We start from the raw sequence: 21469 nt of genomic DNA, 5'->3' as shown, positions 1-21469 counted from the left end.
GCGGCTTGCTTGAGCACCTGAATTAAAAGGAGAAGTCTGTGTCATTACTTCTGTGATTTTTGGTGCATTACAAGTGCAGAGACAGGAGTTGGTCAAAATAAGTTACTTGAATTTGAAGCTAATCTCTGAAGTTTCAAAGAAAGAATATGCCTTTGTGAGCTGTTGTAGTGGATAGAAGGGACTGCTTTGTTCTTCTAGTTGTACTTTGAAAGGAACATGTCTGTAATTTCTAACCCGTCATATCCGCAGTGTTATCAATAGAAAACCCATCATGGATCATTGATTTCTAAGTATATTTAATATTTAGCTTGTTTTTTACTGCCTTTTATTTCAAATGTTTTAGTAACGGAATAATAAAAGGAATTGTGTTGTCACTAAAAGAGAAAATCCATCGCCCATAACCAGGGATAAGCTAAGCAATACTAGAGTGTACATGACATGTTTCAGCTTTAGAGTCCTCCAAATTGTAGCTAATGTCTCTTTACATCTCTGGATGTGTTTAAGAAAAGACTGGACATGGCACGTAGTGCCATGGTCTAGTTGACATGGTGGTGTCAGGGCAATGGTTGGACTCGATGATCCCAGAGGGCTCTTCCAACCTGATTGATTCTGTGATTCTGTGATTAACTATTTAAGCCATCAGAGAACTGTGAATGTTAGTCTTGTTTGTTCCTCCCCCGGCTTTCATACGATGTGCTTGATTACTATTACCAGCAGAGTTTTGCTAATTTACACCTGTTGACGATCTGCTGTCCTTTGATAATTGGCCATGTGGGTTGATGACTACCAAAATTTTATCTGAACATCAAGTATCTGCGTGCATATATTGTTAGACTAAAGCATTTTTGTCCTGTATAGCACATAATTTAATCCATTATTACTGCCACCTTTAAAGACTGCGTATGCCTGAAACGAGAAAATTAAGTAACTGTTTGCCATTAATACAAATTATTGTGTTTTGACAGCTTGCTAATCAACTAAAGTAAAAATGGTGCTGTACAAATAGCACAGTTGCCTTTTAAGTAACTTTTTTTTTATGTGCATGAGAATTCTTCTTGTTTGAGCCTTTGAACCCTTATAGGATTTGTCCTCTGTGATATGTTAATATTCAGAAGCATCAATAAAGCTTGTTATGAGTTGTCCTCTGATGCAGAATGGATTTCTCAGTATAGTTACTCCATGCATAATTTGGGAAATATTTGACCATCATGTGCTGGCTATAGAAGTTACTTCCACTATGGATTATATCAATTAGTATGCAAGTGAGTGATTTAGCATTGAGCAGCTTTTGACATAACGATATGTACTTTATGTAATATTCAGGAATGGGCTGTTTCTGGGGAGCTGAGAGGAAGTTTTGGAGACAGAAAGGAGTCTACTCCACTCAAGTGGGTTACGCAGGAGGGTATACTCCAAATCCTACCTACAAAGAAGTCTGTTCAGGTAAGTCTTTCTCTTTGGTTTTTAAGGGTTCTGAGTAGAATCCTGTTAGATTATGGGTGACGAAGAAGAGTAAAATGTATCTGAGTATGAATAAAAATTAGAAAGCACACATTCTTTCTTTTTCTTTGTATATAACCAAGAGGTTGGATGGAGAAGGCTAAATTTCTTATTTGTGTTATTAGTAATAATTTCTTAAATTTTTATACAGTTCAGTGCATAGCATCCTATCATTTCCATGCCAAACCCTTGTGTTCATTTTTCATTGCACTCTTATACTAATCCTTCAACAGTACTAATAACCCGATACAGTTTCTTTCTGTGATCTAAAACATAGAACCACTGGCAGCCAACTGACTAATGTTTCAGTTAAAGCAAATTCTTACTTTCCTATACTCACTGGTGGAGAACAGCTTGGAGGTTTTCTTTTGGTTTATTTTCTTGTTAACACTTTTTATGCCAAATGCTGGAGTTGATATACTGTTCTCACTGACCATCTGTCACATAGGCGTGATAGAAAGAGCGTAAAAAGTTCAGTGGCACAAATAATGGACACTTTAGGAACTGTGCAGAAGTGCTGCAAGGCACCCAAAAAAGCAGAAATTTTCTGGAAATAGTAAAAAATGTGAAAAGAGGTGTTTTAAGGTGGTATTTTATAGACAATACTGAACTCGTAAGAAATTGCTTTATAAATGCTAAAGAAAACATATAGATTAGAGAGAATTTCTGGTGGGAACTCATAGCAGTATGCATGCTCTTGAGTGCAAATGCTTAGTGCATAGAAATTTAAAAATATCTAGAACAAAATAAAAAAGGAGACCATGCCTTTAGCATTAACTGATGCATAGATACCCAGAACTCCCGCAAAACGTATCAGTGAGAAGCTCCATCTATGGAAGGATCAGTTGAGTAACCTGGTCTGGTGGAAGGTGTCCCTGCCCGTGGCAGGGGGGTTGGAACTAGATGATCTTTAAGGTCCCTTCAAACCCAAACCAGTCTGTGATTCTATGATGCCTGTCTTATTTATCCAAATGATCCATTACTTTCTAATACTTCTTGTATTTTGTACTTTCATCACTTTCCTGCACTATCTGTAATTTTTATAAGCATATATGGTCCAAGACCTGTCTGCTAATTATTGTCCACTCTGTTTAATGGCCTGAGTATTAAATAATTAGATTATTTACATAGAATAGAGATGCGCAGCACAACTTCTTTTTCCCAACGCACTCACTGTTCCAGTACACTGAGGGTAGTTATGATGGACTGTCGAGTGTTTCTCCAAAGATACTGAGTGCTGGCTGTTGGCCAAGGGTGATGTGAACACAGGCCAAGATGGTATAGCCAAGGAAGTAGCAAAAAGGTCCTCTCTCTTTCAATTCTCTGCAGTATAGGCTGGTTTTATATTTCAGAGTAGCTCCACGGTATTGTGAGCTTTGCATTTGATTGAGATACTTTAAAAGCTGTTTGTAGCTCCTTTATGTGTTGTATTTTATCAATAGTGAACAAAAAAAAATGGTAATTAAATAATAAGAATCCTGGAATAAAGAAATGGGAAAAATCTTTGAAGACTGTTTTCTGATAGTTTTTTTTAGTTAGATTTGTAGTGGAAAAACACAGCTGAGGTTATTTTTCTTGTGCTTGTTTTTATACACATTTGCATTATGGATGTTTATATGCCTCCAGATGCTGGACACTGGAGGATTTTTTGCTCAGAGATATCCAGAAACATAAGCACATATTTCATAGCCTTGTCTGTGTGGACATAAATGGGATGTGTATGTGCTACACATTTTTGTTCCTAGTTGTGCAGTTGTGCTGTGTTGGACAATTTACTGATTTCTGGATGCTATTTCTTTCCTACTTAGCTTCCTCTAGCCCTGGGGAGTTTTTTTGGCAGGGTTTTTTTCATCTTTGAACATACTTTTTGGAAGTCTCTTTAAAGAGAGCTCTTATAAGCTCCCGTAAGATATTGCCATCTGACTGCTTCTAGTTGCCATAGTTTTCACTGGGAAGAAAGTTCGTTTGAAATAGTAGACTTCAGTTATATACTGTGTGATTGCCACTTTCTTATTCATCTGTTCTGGCAAGATCACTTAACAGTCAAGTCCTGTAAATCCAGCTCTAGAAAGGACATCAGGGCCATCTAGACAGTATCCACTTGGCAAGTCTTTGAGCTTTGCTTTCAGCCCATGCAGTCCTGAGAATCTGTTCAGGAAAGTTATTTTAGTCCAGTCCCTTTCTGGCACTCTACTCTGAAGGAAAAAAGCAACAATTCTTTGGATGAAACATTTAGCACTTCTTCTAAAAGCACATTGTCAGCTAGAACTCAGGCAAAATGGTGTGGAGTTATTCTTTTCCCTATGCTAAGGTCACTCAAAACTTATGAACCAATGGTCATTTTTTTGATTCTGTTGCCTAAATATAGGATTTCATGACATTTGAGAAGTCTGAGAATATCCCACGTGCCATGCTATAGTCACATCTGACAATTGTTCATGGATGCCCCAGCTGCCCTTGGACATCTCGAAAGTAACTGGATGCCTATATGTGAACAACTAATTCAAATCTAGAGTATCTATATGTACATTCACTATCCATACTTCTATCTAGAGCCAAGGACATGGGCCATGCACTGTTGATTTATGCGCGTATGCGCTGCTACAGGATGTGGAGGCAGGGGAGTGTGTGCCTGCTGTGGCATAAGATTTTCCAGTCTCTTGTTCTTGGATGTACTTGGACGCATGCACAGTTTTGATCATGTATCTATCTGATCCATGCATGTTATATATCATAGAATCACAAAATCCTAGAACGGTTTAGATGGGAAGGGACCTTTAGAGATCATCTTCTTCAAACTCCCACGCCGTGGGCAAGGACATCTTTCACTGGATCAAGTTGCTCAAAGCCCCATCCAACCTGACCTTGAACACTTCCAATGATAGGACATCCACAACTTCTCAGGGCAACCTGTTCCAGTGTCTCACCGCCCTCATGGTAAGAAATTTTTTCCTTATATCTATTCTAAGTCTACCCTCTTTCACTTTAAAACCATTATTCCTTGTCCTGTCACTTCAGAGCTAGGTATGAAGTCTTTCTCCATTTTTCTAATAAACCCCTTTACATATTGAAAGGCTGGAATAAGGTCTCCCTGGAGCCTTCTCTTCTCCAGGCTGAACAACAGGTAGATGACATCAAAGGTAGATGACATCAAAGGTGTATGACATCAGTTGCTCTTCCCTTTTCCACCCCCGCAGTCACTCCGTGGTAGAAGGCCACCAGATTAGTCAGGTGACTGATCAGTAAGGATTACTGCTTGGAAAGCTAATCTTTCTTACACTGCAAGAAATAAAGTTCCTGCTCGCTGGTGTACCAGCAGCCAAAAGTAACAGGAATATGTACCACGTACGCTGGCTCATAGAGCCCACAAAGGTTTTTGTCTTCTTCTGTATTTAGGATGTTCCATAATGATGTTAAATAATACCTTGTTTAGAGACCTCTGAGGACAACACTGCCTTAAATATAATTGATCTTAAAGTCTACAGAAACATGGCACTAACATCTCTATTTAAATACCTGCAAATTGAGGAATTACTGAGGTGGAGGATTGGAGCATATTGATTGCAATTTGATATTCTGCTTCACGCTTTATACTAAATTTATTAGCCTTGACTTAAGTACCTTCTATAAAAAAAAAGAAAATACTTAAGGTTTCTTTCTTTTCTCCATGCTTTTTAGTATATTTTCTAGAAAGGAAGTGTTGTGTTGCCTCAAGTGAATATAGGTCTTTTTTCCACATCAGTGGTGTTCCAGTCTTATGCCATGATCTTCATTTGATGGACCTCACTGGGAAGCAAAAGTGACCTGCAGACCTAGCATTAAGCTATGCGGGGGGACACCATTTCTCTTAGAGCAGCCAGGTAATGGCTGTACTGGTAAAAACTGTGTTTGTACCCCATGAAAACTTAAGCCTCTGAGGGCAAACCTCCAACCTCATAAGCCTTGAAGAGCAGCATGATTCACCTCTCTGTTGGGGAGGTAGGAAAGGTTCAGGTTGGACATTAGGAAGCATTTCTTCTCAGAAAGGGTCATTAGACATTGGAATGGGCTGCCCAGGGAGGTGGTGGAGTCACCATCTCTGAATGTGTTTAAGAAAAGACTGGACATGGCACTTAGTGCCATGGTCTAGTTGACATGGTGGTGTCAGGGCAATGGTTGGACTTGATGATCCCAGAGGTCTCTTCCAACCTGATTGATTCTGTGAAAGTCATGATTCTGCTTGAAAGGGTCAGATTAGTGTTGTCCTGTTCAGATGTAGGACAGGTCATTTGAAGATTCTCCTATCCCGTGATGTGACATTGCTTTGCTATACTGATGTTTGAGAGATAATTGAGTTACTTTGAAGGTTATGAATATGGAAATTTTTTTTACATTTTGTGGTGACAACCGTACAGATGAAAATCTGAAAAGGCATTCTGGAGTGTGTGAGGATTATGAGCTATTTTCGGTGCGTTAGCCTAATACATAAATACACCATTTTTGGCCAGCATTAGACAACCCAGGATGTTCATTCAGTATGAAACATCTTTTCAGATTTTGCTTACAGATGTTCAGAACAATTCTGTTTATCTGTATATTCATAAGCTTTTTGAAATCTGCATAGCTCAAGTGGCACTGAAATCAGAAGGGAAAAACTCTGCTGTTGTTATTCATAAACTGGTTATGTACAATTACCATATGAAATATGCAGCTAATGATGATTTTCTTAAAAACAGGGCAGTTTATAGGCTCATGATTTTCTTAAAAACAGGGCAGTTTATAGGCTTATGGTTCAAACTGTTAACATCTAAGCAGGTTATTTTGTTTTGGGATTTTTTTCTTTGTTTATTTTCAGTGATTATAATGTAAGAGAAATAGATGAATATGCCTGTTTATTATCCAATATTAGTTAGAAGGCTTAGTGAACATAACAGTGTATTTAGTTAAACCAATTTGTAATCTAGCCAATTCTCAGTACCTTTCTGAAGCATATTCTCCTGTACACAAGTCACATTTCTTAATAATTAATAATGCAATATAAAAGTATGCTACATGACTTAGTTGCTGTGTTGAGTTACATAAAATAATTTATTGTGAAGTTGTTTCACGTTTCCTATGCAGCAAACCCACGTTTTTCTGAGGAATAGTATTGCCTCTTGCATACATGCCTCTTGTGCAGTCTAGAACTACCTGAAGGGAGGTTGTAGCGCAGTGGGAGTCGGCCTCTTCTCCCAGGCAACTAGCGATAGGACAAGAGGACACAGCCTCAAGCTTGGCCAGGGGAGGTTCAGGTTGGACATTAGGAAGAATTTCTTTTCAGAAAGGGTCATTAGACATTGGAATGGTCTGCCCAGGGAGGTGGTGGAGTCACCATCTCTGGCTGTATTTAAGAAAGGACTGGACATGGCACTTAGTGCCCTGGTCTAGTTGCCATGGTGGTGTCAGGGCAATGGTTGGACTCGATGATCCCAGAGGTCTCTTCCAACCTGATCGATTCTGTGATTCTGTGATTCTGTGATACTTGTGCATAATAACAGCAGGATCATTAAAGCCAACAACAGAAAATCTGACAAGCGTTTTTCACGAGTTATTTATAGCAATATAGAGAAAATGTAATACGGCAAAATATTTCCTTCTCAGATTTCTCATTCTCTAGAAAATACAGTTGAATGCCCTATGACAAGCTACCTGTATGTTGAGACAGTGCCTTATATTACTCGAAAAGCCCTTCATTTAGACATCACACCGCTATTCCGACCTGGGTCTGACTCTCCAAAATGTTTAAAAGTATAATTAAACTACAAATATTCCCTTCACTTTCTGTAGCTTATAAAGGGATCTGAAGGTTTTCACGAACAGAAACTAAGTCCACAAGATTAAAGTTTCCAAGCAGTAATGAGAATGGCTCAGAACATTTTCTTTTATTATTAAATCACTGTCAAGAGAATAGATTCCTGTTGTTCCTTTGTCTGTTCTTTTTTTCTTATAAGAACAGGATAAAGGAATTCTAATGACTTACAGATTCTGTGAAGAATATCAGTGTTCACCATCTCCTTTATCTGTACAAGGTGCCCTGATACTATTGGCCAATTGCTCTACCTCTCTGCTTTTTTTTTGCCTAGTTCACCTGTAAGGCAGGAAGGGAAGGTCAGCCAATCAAAATACAAAATATTGTGTTGATCAAAGTTAATGTCATATACTGTGGGTATTAGTATTTTGTATATTTTTTGTAGCAATTGAACAAGATTTTGTAGAAAATACATAATTTTTATTAACTAGGCCACAGTTAGAATAAATTGCGTCTCTGTAATCATGAGACTATAGTCCTAGGTCCTCCTAGATGTGCAGACAAAATCTTGATATAACCCTATAAACTATAATTTGTCCTCAATGCAATTGCTAAGTCATGAAATAAAATGAATGTACCGATTTCACTTCAAAAAATCATTTGGAAAGGTGATAGCAGATGCTGCTGCAACGTTAAAACCTTGGCAACAAGAAATATAACAGATGCATTGAATTTCCGTTACCTGCTATATTGCAGTTCTACCTAGAAGATTGTCTATGTTGACATGACTGACTTGTTCTTTTTCAACAAAATAGCTTCTTGTTGACCAAGAAAACTTCATTATACCTTAGTATACCAGGATATAGAAATGTGTTTTGTAGATTCATCATTTAAAAATAAAAGGCAGAGTAAATATTTTTACCAAGCATTGTCTGAAGAACAAAAAGCTCCCTGTCCACAAGGGATGGTAGCTGCTCTGCTTAGGGACTTCTGCTACATCTTTAATCAAGGTTAAGTTTGCATTTCCATTTCAGAATTTGGCTTCTCAGGGTTAATATCTTGGCCAATACAGACTTGAAGAAATTAAACTGATATTTATTATTTAGACACCTGATTGTGCCTTGTGGCAAATTTAAAATCCTAATAGCCTCGCTGCTATCCTCTTTTCCTTTCATCTATTTATTTCAGCATTGCCCATAATCACAGGCTTAGCTAGTAGTAGCAGTATAAATACAAAATATATTATTTATTATTAACAACTTTATTTGAATTGTATTCCACTGAGATGTGTTGTTTCCATCTTTCTCATCTGCTGGTTTTATTAAAGATATATATAAGATGAAAATGTGATAGCCCCAGAGGTTGAAAGAGCCATTACAGAACAAGTCAAAGACAAAATCTTCTGACCTGGAGCTGACACTGAGTTCCCAAAAGACCTTCATTTTCAGAAGAGACTGTGCGGGATTGGGCTGTGATGTTCACCATCATGTCACTGGGCCTGAAAATAGGAGAAGACGCAGCAGGAAGGTTCTTCTCATTTTAGGCATGGGAACATGGTGCATTTGTGAAAAAGATGATGTTACCAAAGGGCTCACTGTTGTTGTTATGGCTATGGGGTTTTCTTACATTTCGTTTTTGCTATGGAGACACTTGAAAAGAAAAACAACCAACAAGGCCAGTCTACTGTCTACCAAACTTTCCTCCCAGAAGTAGTGATTACTACAGGTGGTAACTCCATTGAGGTCACCTGTGGCTATTTGTGTCCATGAGAACCATTCTTGTTATGAAATATTTGAAGTATTGTGCACAAACTCATACTACAAGTCAAAAGAGGAAAACACACAAGCAAAAGAATGTCATGAGGGGTGGAGATCGGAGCTGGAAGAAACCAGGGAGAAGCTACAGCTATTGGGAGAGCATCACTCTGGAAGTAAAGCAGATGGTAGAACATGTTTTCATTTTCCCTGTATTCCTTGTTTATTGTGGTGTGTTTGTGTTATTTTGCTGCTCCTACTGCTTATTCCCCCAGCTGAAGTCTTCATTCCTTTAGTGGCACGTGACTGAAATACTTTGAGGGTAATATGGGTATTTCTGAGAATATATTTTTCTTGAAATTGGGAGAGTACTGAAAGGACTATGTGTAAACATAGCCCACTTTGACTTACTCCCTTTATGGAACATGTTCCTGTGCTGGTATATAAAGTTAGTAAATTGAATATTGTCTCACCAAGATGATTAAGATTTTGAATAATTCTACAAGCAACCTGCATAGTTTCTGTGTCTTGGATGAATGATGAAAATACCTAATTACAAGAGTGTAACTGTCTTCTTTTTGCTCAGCCGTGCCCAAGAAGACTATTATATCTCAGTTTATAATAAGCAAAATTATGATAGTCAAGTTCTGCTCTGTCTTACATTTGCAGACTCACGCACTCTTGCATGAGTTTCTTCGGGTGAGAAGAATTTGGTCCATGAGTAAGACAAGAAATCGGTCCAGTGATAGGAGAGGCAGAGCCTTTGGGGCCCTCAGGGCTGTAGCAACAGTTTCCACATTTGACGTGAAGTAACAACAGGGTAAAGGATGCTTTGAGAAGGAATTTGGGAAAGCCAGAGCTCAAGGGAGTTCATGGAATTGCTCACAAAAATTAAGAAAGGTCATACAAATCCCTTTGGATGTGTGACACATAGTAGTAGGCAACTGCACTGTGCTGCTCATTTAGAGACTTACAAAAAGAAGACAGTTGCTGAGGAAATAGCTTGTTTGCAGTTAGCTGATTGCACTGGAAAAACAAAATAGAAATAATGCTTGGGTCAGTTCAGTTGTTTTTTTTTTTCCTGATGAGTTTTGGCTAATAGAAAAAACATAGAAATTAAGAAATTGGGACTAAGCAGAACACTGATTTTGTCTTAAATTGTTCCTGAATTTTTAGGAAGGATTGAGGTAATGGAACCATATTTTAGAACGGCACTTTGGCTTGAACTAAATGAAAAATCAAAATATTTCATTATGAAAAGAACAACCCCCCACTTTTCACAATTCTACAGTGGCATCCGTTAAGTGAAACCAATAAAATTGCAAAATTTTTTGGTCAGCCTCAGGATGCATTTTGGGGGGAAAAGGCTCATAAAATAGCAAGAGATTACAACTGTGCACAGCAAGAAATATTTTCTAACAGAGATCAAGCAGTTTATTTGAGGAGTCGTAACTTATCTTGGTAAAGCCAAGAAATGAAGGATCCTTTAGGGAAGTCATCTTTCAATTTAGTTGCTGATGATTTGCTGTGGGCTAGGACTTGAGTACATCCATTGTGGGTGTATTCTTTTTAGAAGAGACAAAAATCTTTCAAATGCTTTGGAGCACTAAAAAAGGCAGAGACTGTAAAGCTAGGATAGGCTGTCAGTTATGATAGAGTCACGATTCTGGTGTAAGAGAAGATCACAGAATCACAGAATCAACCAGGTTGGAAGAGACCTCTGGGGTCATCGAGTCCAACCATTGCCCTGACACCACCATGTCAACAAGATGTGAGATACCATCTACAAATTTCTGCATGAAGTATCAACACCTGCTGCTAGGTAGACGCCATCACTTTATGTTTGTATGCTGTCAACTTGGATGCCCTAAGTACTACTGTAATCACAGTAGTAAACTACGAAGCCCAAGCTACTGAAAAGACTTATCTAATTTTTATTTAAATACCCAAAGTGATAGAAAATCTGCCGTTTCCATGAGTAGGAAACTTCCCCACAGCAATAGGGTGCAACAGCCCTCATAAGGCCCCGCACTTCAAGAAAGACGTTGAGGTGTTGGAGCGAGTCCAGAGGAGGGCGACCAAGCTGGTGAAGGGTCTGGAGGGTCTGACCTACGAGGAACGGCTGAGGGAGCTGGGGTTGTTTAGCCTGGAGAAGAGGAGGCTCAGAGGTGACCTTAGTGCATTCTACAACTACCTGAAGGGAGGTTGTAGTGAAGTGGGAATCGGCCTCTTCTCCCAGGCAACTAGTGACAGGACAAGAGGACACAGCCTCAAGCTTTGCCAGGGGAGGTTCAGGTTGGACATTAGGAAGAATTTCTTTTCAGCAAGGGTCATTAGCCATTGGAAGGGGCTGCCCAGGGAGGTGGTGGAGTCACCATCTCTGGAGGTGTTTGAGAAAAGCCTGGACATGGCACTTAGTGCCCTGGTCTAGTTGAGATGGTGGTGTCAGGGCAATGGTTGGACTCAATGATCCCAGAGGTCTCTTCCAACCTGATTGATTCTGTGATTCTGTGATAATTGATTTGTAGAAGGACTCAGCTAGATCTCTTTAACGCTGCAGCAGAGATCTTTACCACCAGAGCTCAAGGAATAATCCACAAGCCACACAAGGTACTTCTGACGAAAGATAACTAACGTACAATGGATACACAGGGGCTTCTTCTGCTTTTTGTTCATTGACTTCAAAATCCTTTATAAAAATTGTGTCCTTCTGTGTGGGACCTGTCTGCTCCTACCGCATGGGCAGGAGGGAGGGTGGATCACTCTTTTCTTGACTCCAGGATCTAAGATTTGTTTAATGAAATGTGTTAGCCATTGCTTGACTGACAGGGTCACTCCAAGGTTTATTTTGATCTTCTCTCAGGAACCAAATCCCCTTTTTATTTAAGCTATCTTTCTGGAAATTTCTGGGTTATGCAATCTCAAAAAAAGGAGAAAATAAACGGAAGGTATTTGACTAATTGAAATATAACTGCTGTGTTGTTTCACACCAAGGATTCATTTAATCTAACAATCTGCTTCAGTGAAAGTTAGCGTGAGTTCTGTCTTCATATACCTCACAGCCTCCACATATTAGTGATTTAGCATTTAATAATCACTGATGACCTTTTCTGTATTAATTTGTTTATCCATTTCTTTAATATGATTTTATTTCTGGCATGCACAAATGTGAGGGGAAATGGTGGTTTCATCACCTGTAGTGCTGAACCTGTGCAGGAAGTTTCAAAGAAAACTTGCTATTGTTAAACAATATTTTGCTAAAGGATATTTCATGGTAGATAGATATCAATACATCTGGGAATGAAGTATTTATTCTGAGGAGTAAGGAAAAAGAGCTTAATTTGCTTTACTGACACTCTGCCTTATTAACAAGTATTCCATAGTGACATGCTGTATCTCTGTGCCATGAGTATAGCTCAAAGCAACAGGTAAGCTGGGAAGAGGAGAAAAAGCAAGGTAATGGGGAAAAAACAAACAGGAGATCCATCATAGGAGATCTGAAAATAAAACTTTTGTTTGTTTGTTCAAAGCAGTTACTGCTTTGAACCACTTCCGTAATACATCTTTGGAGGCTTTCACTTTGGCAACAGGAAGGAGATTTTTCTTCATGGTTGCACATCATATGGCATCATCCTCCCTGGTGTGCTTCATGCACAACGCTACTGGCAGGAGGTGTTTTTTCTTACCCCATAGTTACAATAGTTGCTCTCATTCATCTACACTCGATTCAAATTGTATGTGAACTGTGACCACCAACAGTAGTAAGAGCATACCTCATTTCCACATCAATGAGATCCCTTCAGCCCGTTGATATGGACAGAGTGGCCAGTCTAATGTATCTGGCCTTAAACTTGTACTTCAAAAGGAGGAGAAGCTGCCTGCCTTGGATAGAGTAGACTTTGAGATGCAGACACTTAAAAAAATCAGCAGGATAAAGTCTTCTGAAAGGATGCCTCCTCGTTAGCTTCTAAAGAAGCTTCTTTGTTATCAACACGAGTGACATCCCCCAGAAGACTTGTCATAGTTACACACAGGCTATATCTATGGAAGTAAACTGAACAGGGCACAGATTTGGGCATGGGTATGTGATCAGTTGTACCGCTGGATTGCTTTGGTGGTCCCTGACATGGTCGTAGCCAGGCCAGTAGCCTATCCTGGACAATTCCTAGACACAGCTGATGGTTAATATCGTACAGATACTCAAAGCAATAAGCAGTGTGGATGCACGAACCCTGTTTAGTTTAGATGCAAGGTAAGTTCTGTTGGGCAGTCGGCCATACAGCCAGAGAGTAATCCCAGGCCTGTTGTATTTACTAGCAAATATTTTGCACTGAGAAACTCAGTGGGCTCACTCTTAGGATGAGAGGAAAAGGCCTCAAGTTGTGCCAGGGGAGGTTTAGATTGGAGATCGGGAAAAATTTCTTCACTGAAAGGGTTATCAAGCATTGGAACAGGCTGCCCAAGGCAGTGCTGGAGTCACCGTCCCTGGAGGGATTTAAAAGCCATGTAGATGTGGTGCTGAGGGACATGGGTTAGTGGTGGCCTTGGCAGTGCTGGGTTAATGGTTGGACTCAATGATCTTAAAGGTCCTTTCCAACCCAAACAATTCTATGATTCTCTGACTACCCTACTCTTGTTTTTGTTCTTTTTTGAGATGTATTGTCTATACTGACATTCACAACCAGCCCTGTAAACACATGGATCCTAGGAGTGCTCTGACTGGGAAGAAGCAAGAAGGAATTACCAGCTTTGCCTCCTCAACTCTGTGTGCAGTGCATGCCTGGAGACATTTCTGTACCTATTACTGAGCACAAAAATATATCATGGCAATGCTTGCATACACATGTGCCCACAGTTCTAACACACAAATCAAATCTGCCTGGAAGAAAAAACCAACTCCAACATGTGGCTAACCTGATTTTTTGTCTACTAGTTCCCCACTTGGTTTTATCCAATGTTTATTCAGTGAAGCAATTCAATTAGAAACTATTTTTATTTTCTTTCCGAGGAGTGAAAAATGTTAATTGTAGCTGAAATACCTTTGAGTGATTCTCTTCTAATGTCACATTTCCATAAAGTGTATACAGTTTACTTTCTGCTAAAATAGTACAGCAGTAGAACAAAAATACTAAAAAAGTGTCATTAATGTTTTGAATGCTAGACTTGGCGTAGACTATGACCTTGCTGGGTAAAGGACAGAAAAAAAATAAGGTCCTTTCCTCCTAAAGCGAACCATATAAGAGTGCACTGTCAGCAAGTTCGCTGATGACACCAAACTGGGAGGAGTGGCTGACACACCAGAAGGCTGCGCAGCCATTCAGAGAGACCTGGACAGGCTGGAGAGTTGGGCGGGGAGAAATTTAATGAAATATAACAAGGGCAAGTGTAGAGTCCTGCATCTGGGCAAGAACAACCCCATGTACCAGTACAAGTTGGGGACAGACCTGTTGGAGAGCAGCGTAGGGGAAAGGGACCTGGGGGTCCTAGTGGACAACAGGATGACCATGAGCCAGCAGTGTGCCCTTGTGGCCAAGAGGGCCAATGGCATCCTGGGGTGGATTAGAAGGGGTGTGGTTAGCAGGTCAAGAGAGGTTCTCCTCCCCCTCTACTCTGCCCTGCTGAGGCCGCATCTGGAATATTGTGTCCAGTTGTGGGCCCCTCAGTTCCAGAAGGACAGGGAACTGCTAGAGAGAGTCCAGCACAGAGCCACGAAGACGATTAAGGGAGTGGAACATCTCCCTTATGAGGAGAGGCTGAGGGAGCTGGGTCTCTTTAGCTTAGAGAAGAGGAGACTGAGGGGTGACCTCATTAATGTTTATAAATATGTAAAGGGCAAGTGTCATGAGGATGGAGCCAGGCTCTTCTCAGTGACATCCCTTGACAGGACAAGGGGCAATGGGTGCAAGCTGGAACACAGGAGGTTCCACATAAATATGAGGAAAAACTTCTTTATGGTGAGGGTGACCGAACACTGGCACAGGCTGCCCAGAGAGGTTGTGGAGTCTCCTTCTCTGGAGACATTCAAAACCCGCCTGGACACGTTCCTGTGTGATATGGTCTAGGCAATCCTGCTCTGGCAGGGGGATTGGACTAGATGATGTTTTGAGGTCCCTTCCAATCCCTAACATTCTGTGATTCTGTGATATAAGACTAAGAGAAAAGACAACAGATTGCTGTAGGCAGTTGGAGAAATCAAAAGAAACTGTGAGAGAATTTTAATTAATATGATAAACCCATCATCTCAGCATACCAGTATGTACATGCCACTGCCTGTTTTTAAGTAGACTGTAAGTGAACGGAAAGCAGTTTCAACTGTGCTGTCCTTGGGTTCCCAGGCTGCCATTGGGTTTTAAACTGGAGCATGGCGCACAGGCTGTGCCAGCCCTTCTCAGGAATCTATTGTTAGCCATGAAAATAGGGCAGCGCTCCTGTTACCTCGTGCTCGGGCATTTAGTGGCATCCGTTGTAGCACCTCTGGGAGAGATAGGGAGAAGAGGGCTTCTGTCACCAAAAACATGAGGTCAGCTGGCAGAACCTGGCACGTGGTGTCCCAGAGGAGGGGTGGCTTTGGCTGTCGTTAGGTTGTAGCATTTCAATCTGATGCAGTCGAAGGAACAAGTATAACCTTAATGGGTGAGATGCAACACATTTGTGTTAAAGGGATGGTAATCTGGGCCTGTGTTCAGTTTAGAAACTTCCTAGGGGCAACTAGACGGAGATGGCAGAAGTCCTTCAGCGTGAGTGGGAGGCTGCTGGGAGCAGGGAGTAGTTGTGCACATTAGGCAAGTTGTGCTACTCTCTGGAGAGTTCTTTGGGGAGGAAGGCTTCATGGCCCATGGGCATTGTTGAGCTCTTCATGGCTCTGTCGTAACACTTCTGCCTCCCCAGCTGTGCCTCCTTTCAGGTTCAATCTTCTAGAGACAGAGGAAATGTAGATCCTTTCAAGTACTTACAGGTACTCATGCAGCAAATTGGCGCAGGGAGCTGTAGCAATTGTTTTATCTTGCTTCTCTGAAAGCAGAGTAACTCTTCTGTTCAGCTTTGGAACCAGCTAAGCAGCAGAAATACGCATTGAGGCTAAAACATGCATTGTAGCTGGCAGCCTTGACTAAGATGCACCTCCTTGAGTAGAAAGGTTAGAAGAGATTCCAAAATGAGGTAAAAATTTCCCATCACTGTGAAACTTTAAATTAGGATTTGTTTCTCTTTCTAAAATATATTCAGCTTAGCCATGAGTTTTCCACCTCACTGATATGAAAGAACATGTTCTTCCTCAAAAGGAAACTCGGATTTAAAGGGGGCTCTGCGGCCTGTGTTGTTAAGGAGGTCGTAATTTATTCTGGCCATACCTTTCCTTTATTCATGCTGGAAAGGTGAGAGGTACTATGTACTAAACTGAAAGTTTGCATTATCATCAAGTACCATGATTACACATTAATTATTTCTCTTTTTTTTCTCTTTCTTTTTTTTTTTTTTCTTTTTTTGCGTTACAATTATAGTGTTTCAGATTTCCTGGAAAGGATACAGGGTTTAATCATGTCATTACGTGTGCTGAATACTGTGAAAATTCTTTGTTCCAACTCGAGTGGAACACCATTATAATACTCTTATAATCTATTAAGAAAGTAATAAATTGGGCCAAATTGATCCTAGACATAATTCTGCTGATGTCAATGGTGTTACATCAGGAAGAAATTTGTCTCAGTCTGTTAATACAATGATAAGATAAAAAAGTGGCTACCACGTAGCAAACAAGTCTTGGAAAAAGAAGTTCCACTGTCGTTGATTGGGCCCTGTTTGTGCAATGTTTTGAAGCTACAAAGCATTGCAAGAGTGCTAAATATTGTTGTTGTTACTGTTGTTTTCTGAATGCACTGTGTATGGTCAGGCTTCTATTTCATTCTTCTCATTTCAGTTTTTCGCAGTGCACTTTTCAGCAGAACTGATCCTGAACCAGTGCTAGGTGCAGATGAGACCATTATTTTTCACCGCTTCGTTTATTTTGGTTTAGCAAATGGCTTCATTTTATTTCTTGCCTCATTCCTCTTTGTTCAGGGACAGTTTAGCCCTTTTGCAGGTGTTCAAAGATGTTCAAAGACGGGAGTAATGTGTAATGAGTTCTCCACTCACAATGCAGTCTCCCAGCCCGCCTTTGTGATCCATTCAGAAGTCTTTAAGTGAAGCTAAAATTAAATGAAAAAAAAACAGACTGGGATCTAGTGTCCTTAGTCTGTGAACTGAACCTAGGCACGTAGCTTGAAAGCACAAAGAAGATGGGATCCAATTTTCATGAATTAAGTAGGTCAGATTTTGGATGGGGAGAGGACCTCTTCTTTCTTCTGCTTCTGAACATGCAGCAACATGTGATCCAAAATGGAAATGTGGTGGGTACGGAGGCAAACAAGATGAGATTCTTGCGCATAAAAAAGCAGAGGTCCCAGGTTTGGCTTCCCACAGTGTATCTGGCGTGAAACTGTTATAAAATATATAAAAAAAAGATGTCAACCATGAGAATAGGTTCCAGGACCTTGCTCTTCTTTCTCTCCTTCTCTTCCCTGTCCCAGATTGCCCTAATCAGTAGAAGGAAACAAGCTTCTCATCTGGCTTCATGGCATCCGAAGAAGAACAATGAAGCTGGTGAAGGGTCTGGAGAACAAGTCTTATGACAAGCGGCTGAGGGAACTGGGGGTGTTTAGTCTGGAGAAAAGGAGGCTGAGGGGAGACCTTCTCGCTCTCTACAACTGCCTCAAAAGAGGGTGTAGCGAGGTGGGGGTCGGTCTCTATTCCCAAGTAGCAAGTGATAGGATGAGATGAAACAGCCTCAAGTTGTGCCAGGGGAGGTTTAGATTGGAGATCAGGAACAATTTTTTCACCGAAAGGGTTGTCAAGTGTTGAAACAGGCTGCCCAGGGCAGTGGTGGAGTCCCCATCCCTGGAGGGATTTAAAAGCCATGTAGATGTGGTGCCGAGGGACATGGGTTAGTGGTGGACTTGGCAGTGTTAGCAGTTGGACTTGATGATCTTAAAGGTCTTTTCCAACCTAAATGATTCTATGATGGTATGATTGTCTGATTCTATAATCTTGCATTTGTGGCTACATAGTGGCCTTTGCTTCATCAGGACAAGCAATGAATGTGCTTCCTGAGCATATTCTGTAGCCTGGTAGTTAGGATGATCTCTAGAGATGTACGTCTCTTATTTCGAGAGTCATTTGGGATCCAGATATCAAACTTCCTGAGCAGGTGTTTGAACTGAGGGCTATTACACCAAAAGTGTGCAGTATTTTGGTACCAGCTCCCACTGTTTGAGATCTAATTAACTAGGAAGAGCAAAATGCTCTTCCTGGCCTTTCCCAGAGATTCACATACTCTGAACCTCACCAAAATCTCTAATGATTAACAGTATCTTTTATACAACAGTGGGAACTTAAGGAACTTCCCATAATAAGAGAATTATTCCTAAAGCCTGCCTGAAGGATGGCTATTTCAGGCAGCTATGGAGAATAAAATAATTTATTAAAAAGGGAAAAATTTTGCAGCAAAACTGCATTTGTTTCCACCGCTCTTGAAAGAGGCAGTTTTGATCTTCTACTAAAGGTAAAGAAGTAGTGTCACAACAGATATAGAAGGCAAATTCAGCAGATCAATTGAGTATAAAGCCAAGTGTCTTACTGCATATTCATCTATTTACCTCCTTTGATTCTTTAATTCCTTTATTTTCAGTGTGATAATAGACTTTTCTCCGTGTAGACTCATTGTTACCATGAAATAGAATTTCTCTACACATGATATGTTCATATACCGTGTGAGGGCAGAATCCGTGAAAACAATTGAGCTATGAGCAGGGGTATCACTTAGTTGCTTTTTGCCTCCTTTATTCTCATCTTTCTGCATTTGAATTGTTAAACAGGTGTCAAAGAGTATCTTACAAAAGCTGTTGCCATAGTGTTGTACCTAGATATGAATTCTTTTTATATCACTGGCACAGTAAGTGATTATTTATTTGTACTTAGGTCTATTTAATAGCTCTTGATTAGAAGAATGGCCCAGAGTTTGAGGAACAACTTGCCTATTACAGCTACTGTTCCCATTGTATTTGATCAAGATCAGATAAAACTTTTTCAGGTAACTTATTTCAGAAAGTTATGAGAAAATAAAGCCCTCTCTTCTCACCTCTTCCAAGAATCTCTAAACTACCACTGTAGTTGTCGCACCAGCAATTCAACCTTCCTCTCCTCTTTTGAAACCCCTCCTAGAAATTAAACTTCTCCCTGAATGCAGTAGGGGAAGATCTTCCCATTGAATTACACTCGTACTGAAAATGGGTAAGAGAAGTTTTATCTCATGCAGCATCACAGCCTTGGTCAGTGTGTGCTTTCTTCCCCTGCCTTTCATATTCCTCAGCAGCGGTTTTAATGCTGGACTTTGCCTGGCAGCTCTTTGGAGCAGAACGGATTGCAGAAAGGAGGAGGAGCACCTCAGCTGGGCTGTTACCTTGAGACTCAGATGATTTCTTTCTATTCCTGGGTCCAAGGCTGTCTTGGATGACCTTCAGCTCTTCCTGCCTATTGTCCTCATTTATAAAAAAGGGGATACTTTATCTTACCTTACAAAGCGCTTTGAAACCTGCAGCTATGTGGATTTTTCTGGTAGTGACTGTTGGAGGAAAGCATAGGTAACAAGAGGAAATCTAAAGTTTCCTTTTATTTCCTGTAGTTGTAGAGAATTTCAACTGATATATTTAGATATTTACATATCTAAATTGTTTTATTCAGCTGAAAAGGAGCTATGTATCTGAACATTTTATGTTAAACATAATTTTTAATCTCTGTTTTAAAATTCTGTTTCCTTTCTAGTCCTGTAGGATGCAGAAGTAGATACTGTAGTGTATCATATAAAGTCTTCTTTGGGCACTTTATAATTGTCCAAATTTTACAATATGTGGTGATACGTACTATATGCAATGTCTGCCCCCCAAACCTGCTCTGTGTATTTAATGAAAACATTACTTTTGATTGAAATAAGCTTTCAGACAGAGATTTTTACAGCTCTGCAGAATGCGACTTGGTGGCTTCATTCATTACTTAAATATATTGTCCAAATGCACTAAATTCCTCGGAGTTACTGTTTTAATTTATAATGGAGTTCCTGAGAAAAGGATCTGCCCCTACAACTTTTGTAATTTTGACATATTGATTGTAACAAAAAAGTAATAGCAATGATAATATTTTTTTTTTCCAGTGGGTGGACTATAACATACTGTCTCCTTCAATTCAGACCTTCTGTGAAGATCGGGTTTTATAAAATCTTTCTCCTGCAAAAACGTTCTAAAAAAACCTTAATTGTCCTATGAAGGTTTTTATTCCCCGAGAAGTATTTAAAACACTTTTTCTGTATCTCCTTAATTGAATGCAGCAGCATTTCAGTGTTACAAGCCAAGGTAAACCTTATTTCGTTGTAAAATTACTACCTCGACACAACCAAAATAATAATAAAAAAAAAAACCCTCAGGGAAAAAAAAAAAAAACCCAAAGCCAGAAATTACTGCTTATGCAAGACTAGTGTTAGTGGCTGTGCCATTCCCTTTTAAATAATTCCTCTCTAATTGGTAACCCAATGTAATGGGTAACTGAACATATTTCACAGCAGCAGCTGTTGGATGTTCAATGACTGGAAAATACAGCGATGGTTAAGTGTGTGGAGTACTCATCCCATCAGTAAGAGTAAGTTAATCATATACAATTCACTGAACAGTAGCGTTGCATTTGCAGAGCAGTGGGCTGCCTTTTAATTGTTGTGGGTCTTTTTCACTATCTTGCAGTATCTTTTGTCTCAGCTGTAGCAGTTTTGGTTGCATCCCTAAAACTGTCAGTCTTCCTTATTTTTGCAAGGGCCTAACAATTCCTCCTTCACAATGCAGCTTAAATTGGACCAGATGCTGCATCAATAGAACAGTCTGCCCATCTCAGAGGCATTAAGCCCAAAATTATTTAGAAAATTGAAGCCTTTAACATACTCTGGATTAATGTGATTAAGTAGAGCTTGCTTTAATTCATAGCCATCTATTCCTTTATTAATAGCCATTTCATCAACAGGAGCAGCGCATATGGGTACAAGATGACTGAAAGTTAAATTGATTGCTGTAAGCCTGTAAGAAAAGCATTTAATGTTTCAATAATAACTGATGTAAGACTTCACTGTGGGGCATTTTAGATAGATTTAGAACAGCTTATAGACACAGTATTTATTAACATCTTTTAATTTTTAATATAATCTTGCTAAATGAAAGTCTTTTTATTTTTTTTATTTTTAATCCCTTCTTTAAGTCTGCATTTGATATACAAGTTCAGTGCATTTATAAAGGAGAGTCTCTCATGTGAATGATAACAGCTGGTCCAGGGCATAGTGGAGTCAAGACTTCTGTCAGGCTTAGGAAAAGATAAAATATAA

The 21469-nt window shown here is 39.8% G+C and overlaps 1 protein-coding gene across 1 annotated transcript in view; it reads left to right on the top strand.

Moving 5' to 3' along the window:
• MSRA (methionine sulfoxide reductase A) overlaps positions 1 to 21469 on the top strand; it is a 327591-nt gene that overhangs the window by 156310 nt on the left and 149812 nt on the right. Inside the window, exon 3 of the mRNA XM_068405678.1 lies at positions 1324 to 1443. Within this exon, the coding sequence (XP_068261779.1) occupies positions 1324 to 1443 (120 nt within the window). The remainder of the gene's footprint in view (positions 1 to 1323; positions 1444 to 21469) is intronic.

The sequence above is a fragment of the Nyctibius grandis genome, chromosome 1, assembly GCF_013368605.1.
Source record: "Nyctibius grandis isolate bNycGra1 chromosome 1, bNycGra1.pri, whole genome shotgun sequence".
NCBI classification, from domain to species: domain Eukaryota; kingdom Metazoa; phylum Chordata; class Aves; order Nyctibiiformes; family Nyctibiidae; genus Nyctibius; species Nyctibius grandis.
This window is presented reverse-complemented; position numbering and strand designations above follow the sequence as displayed.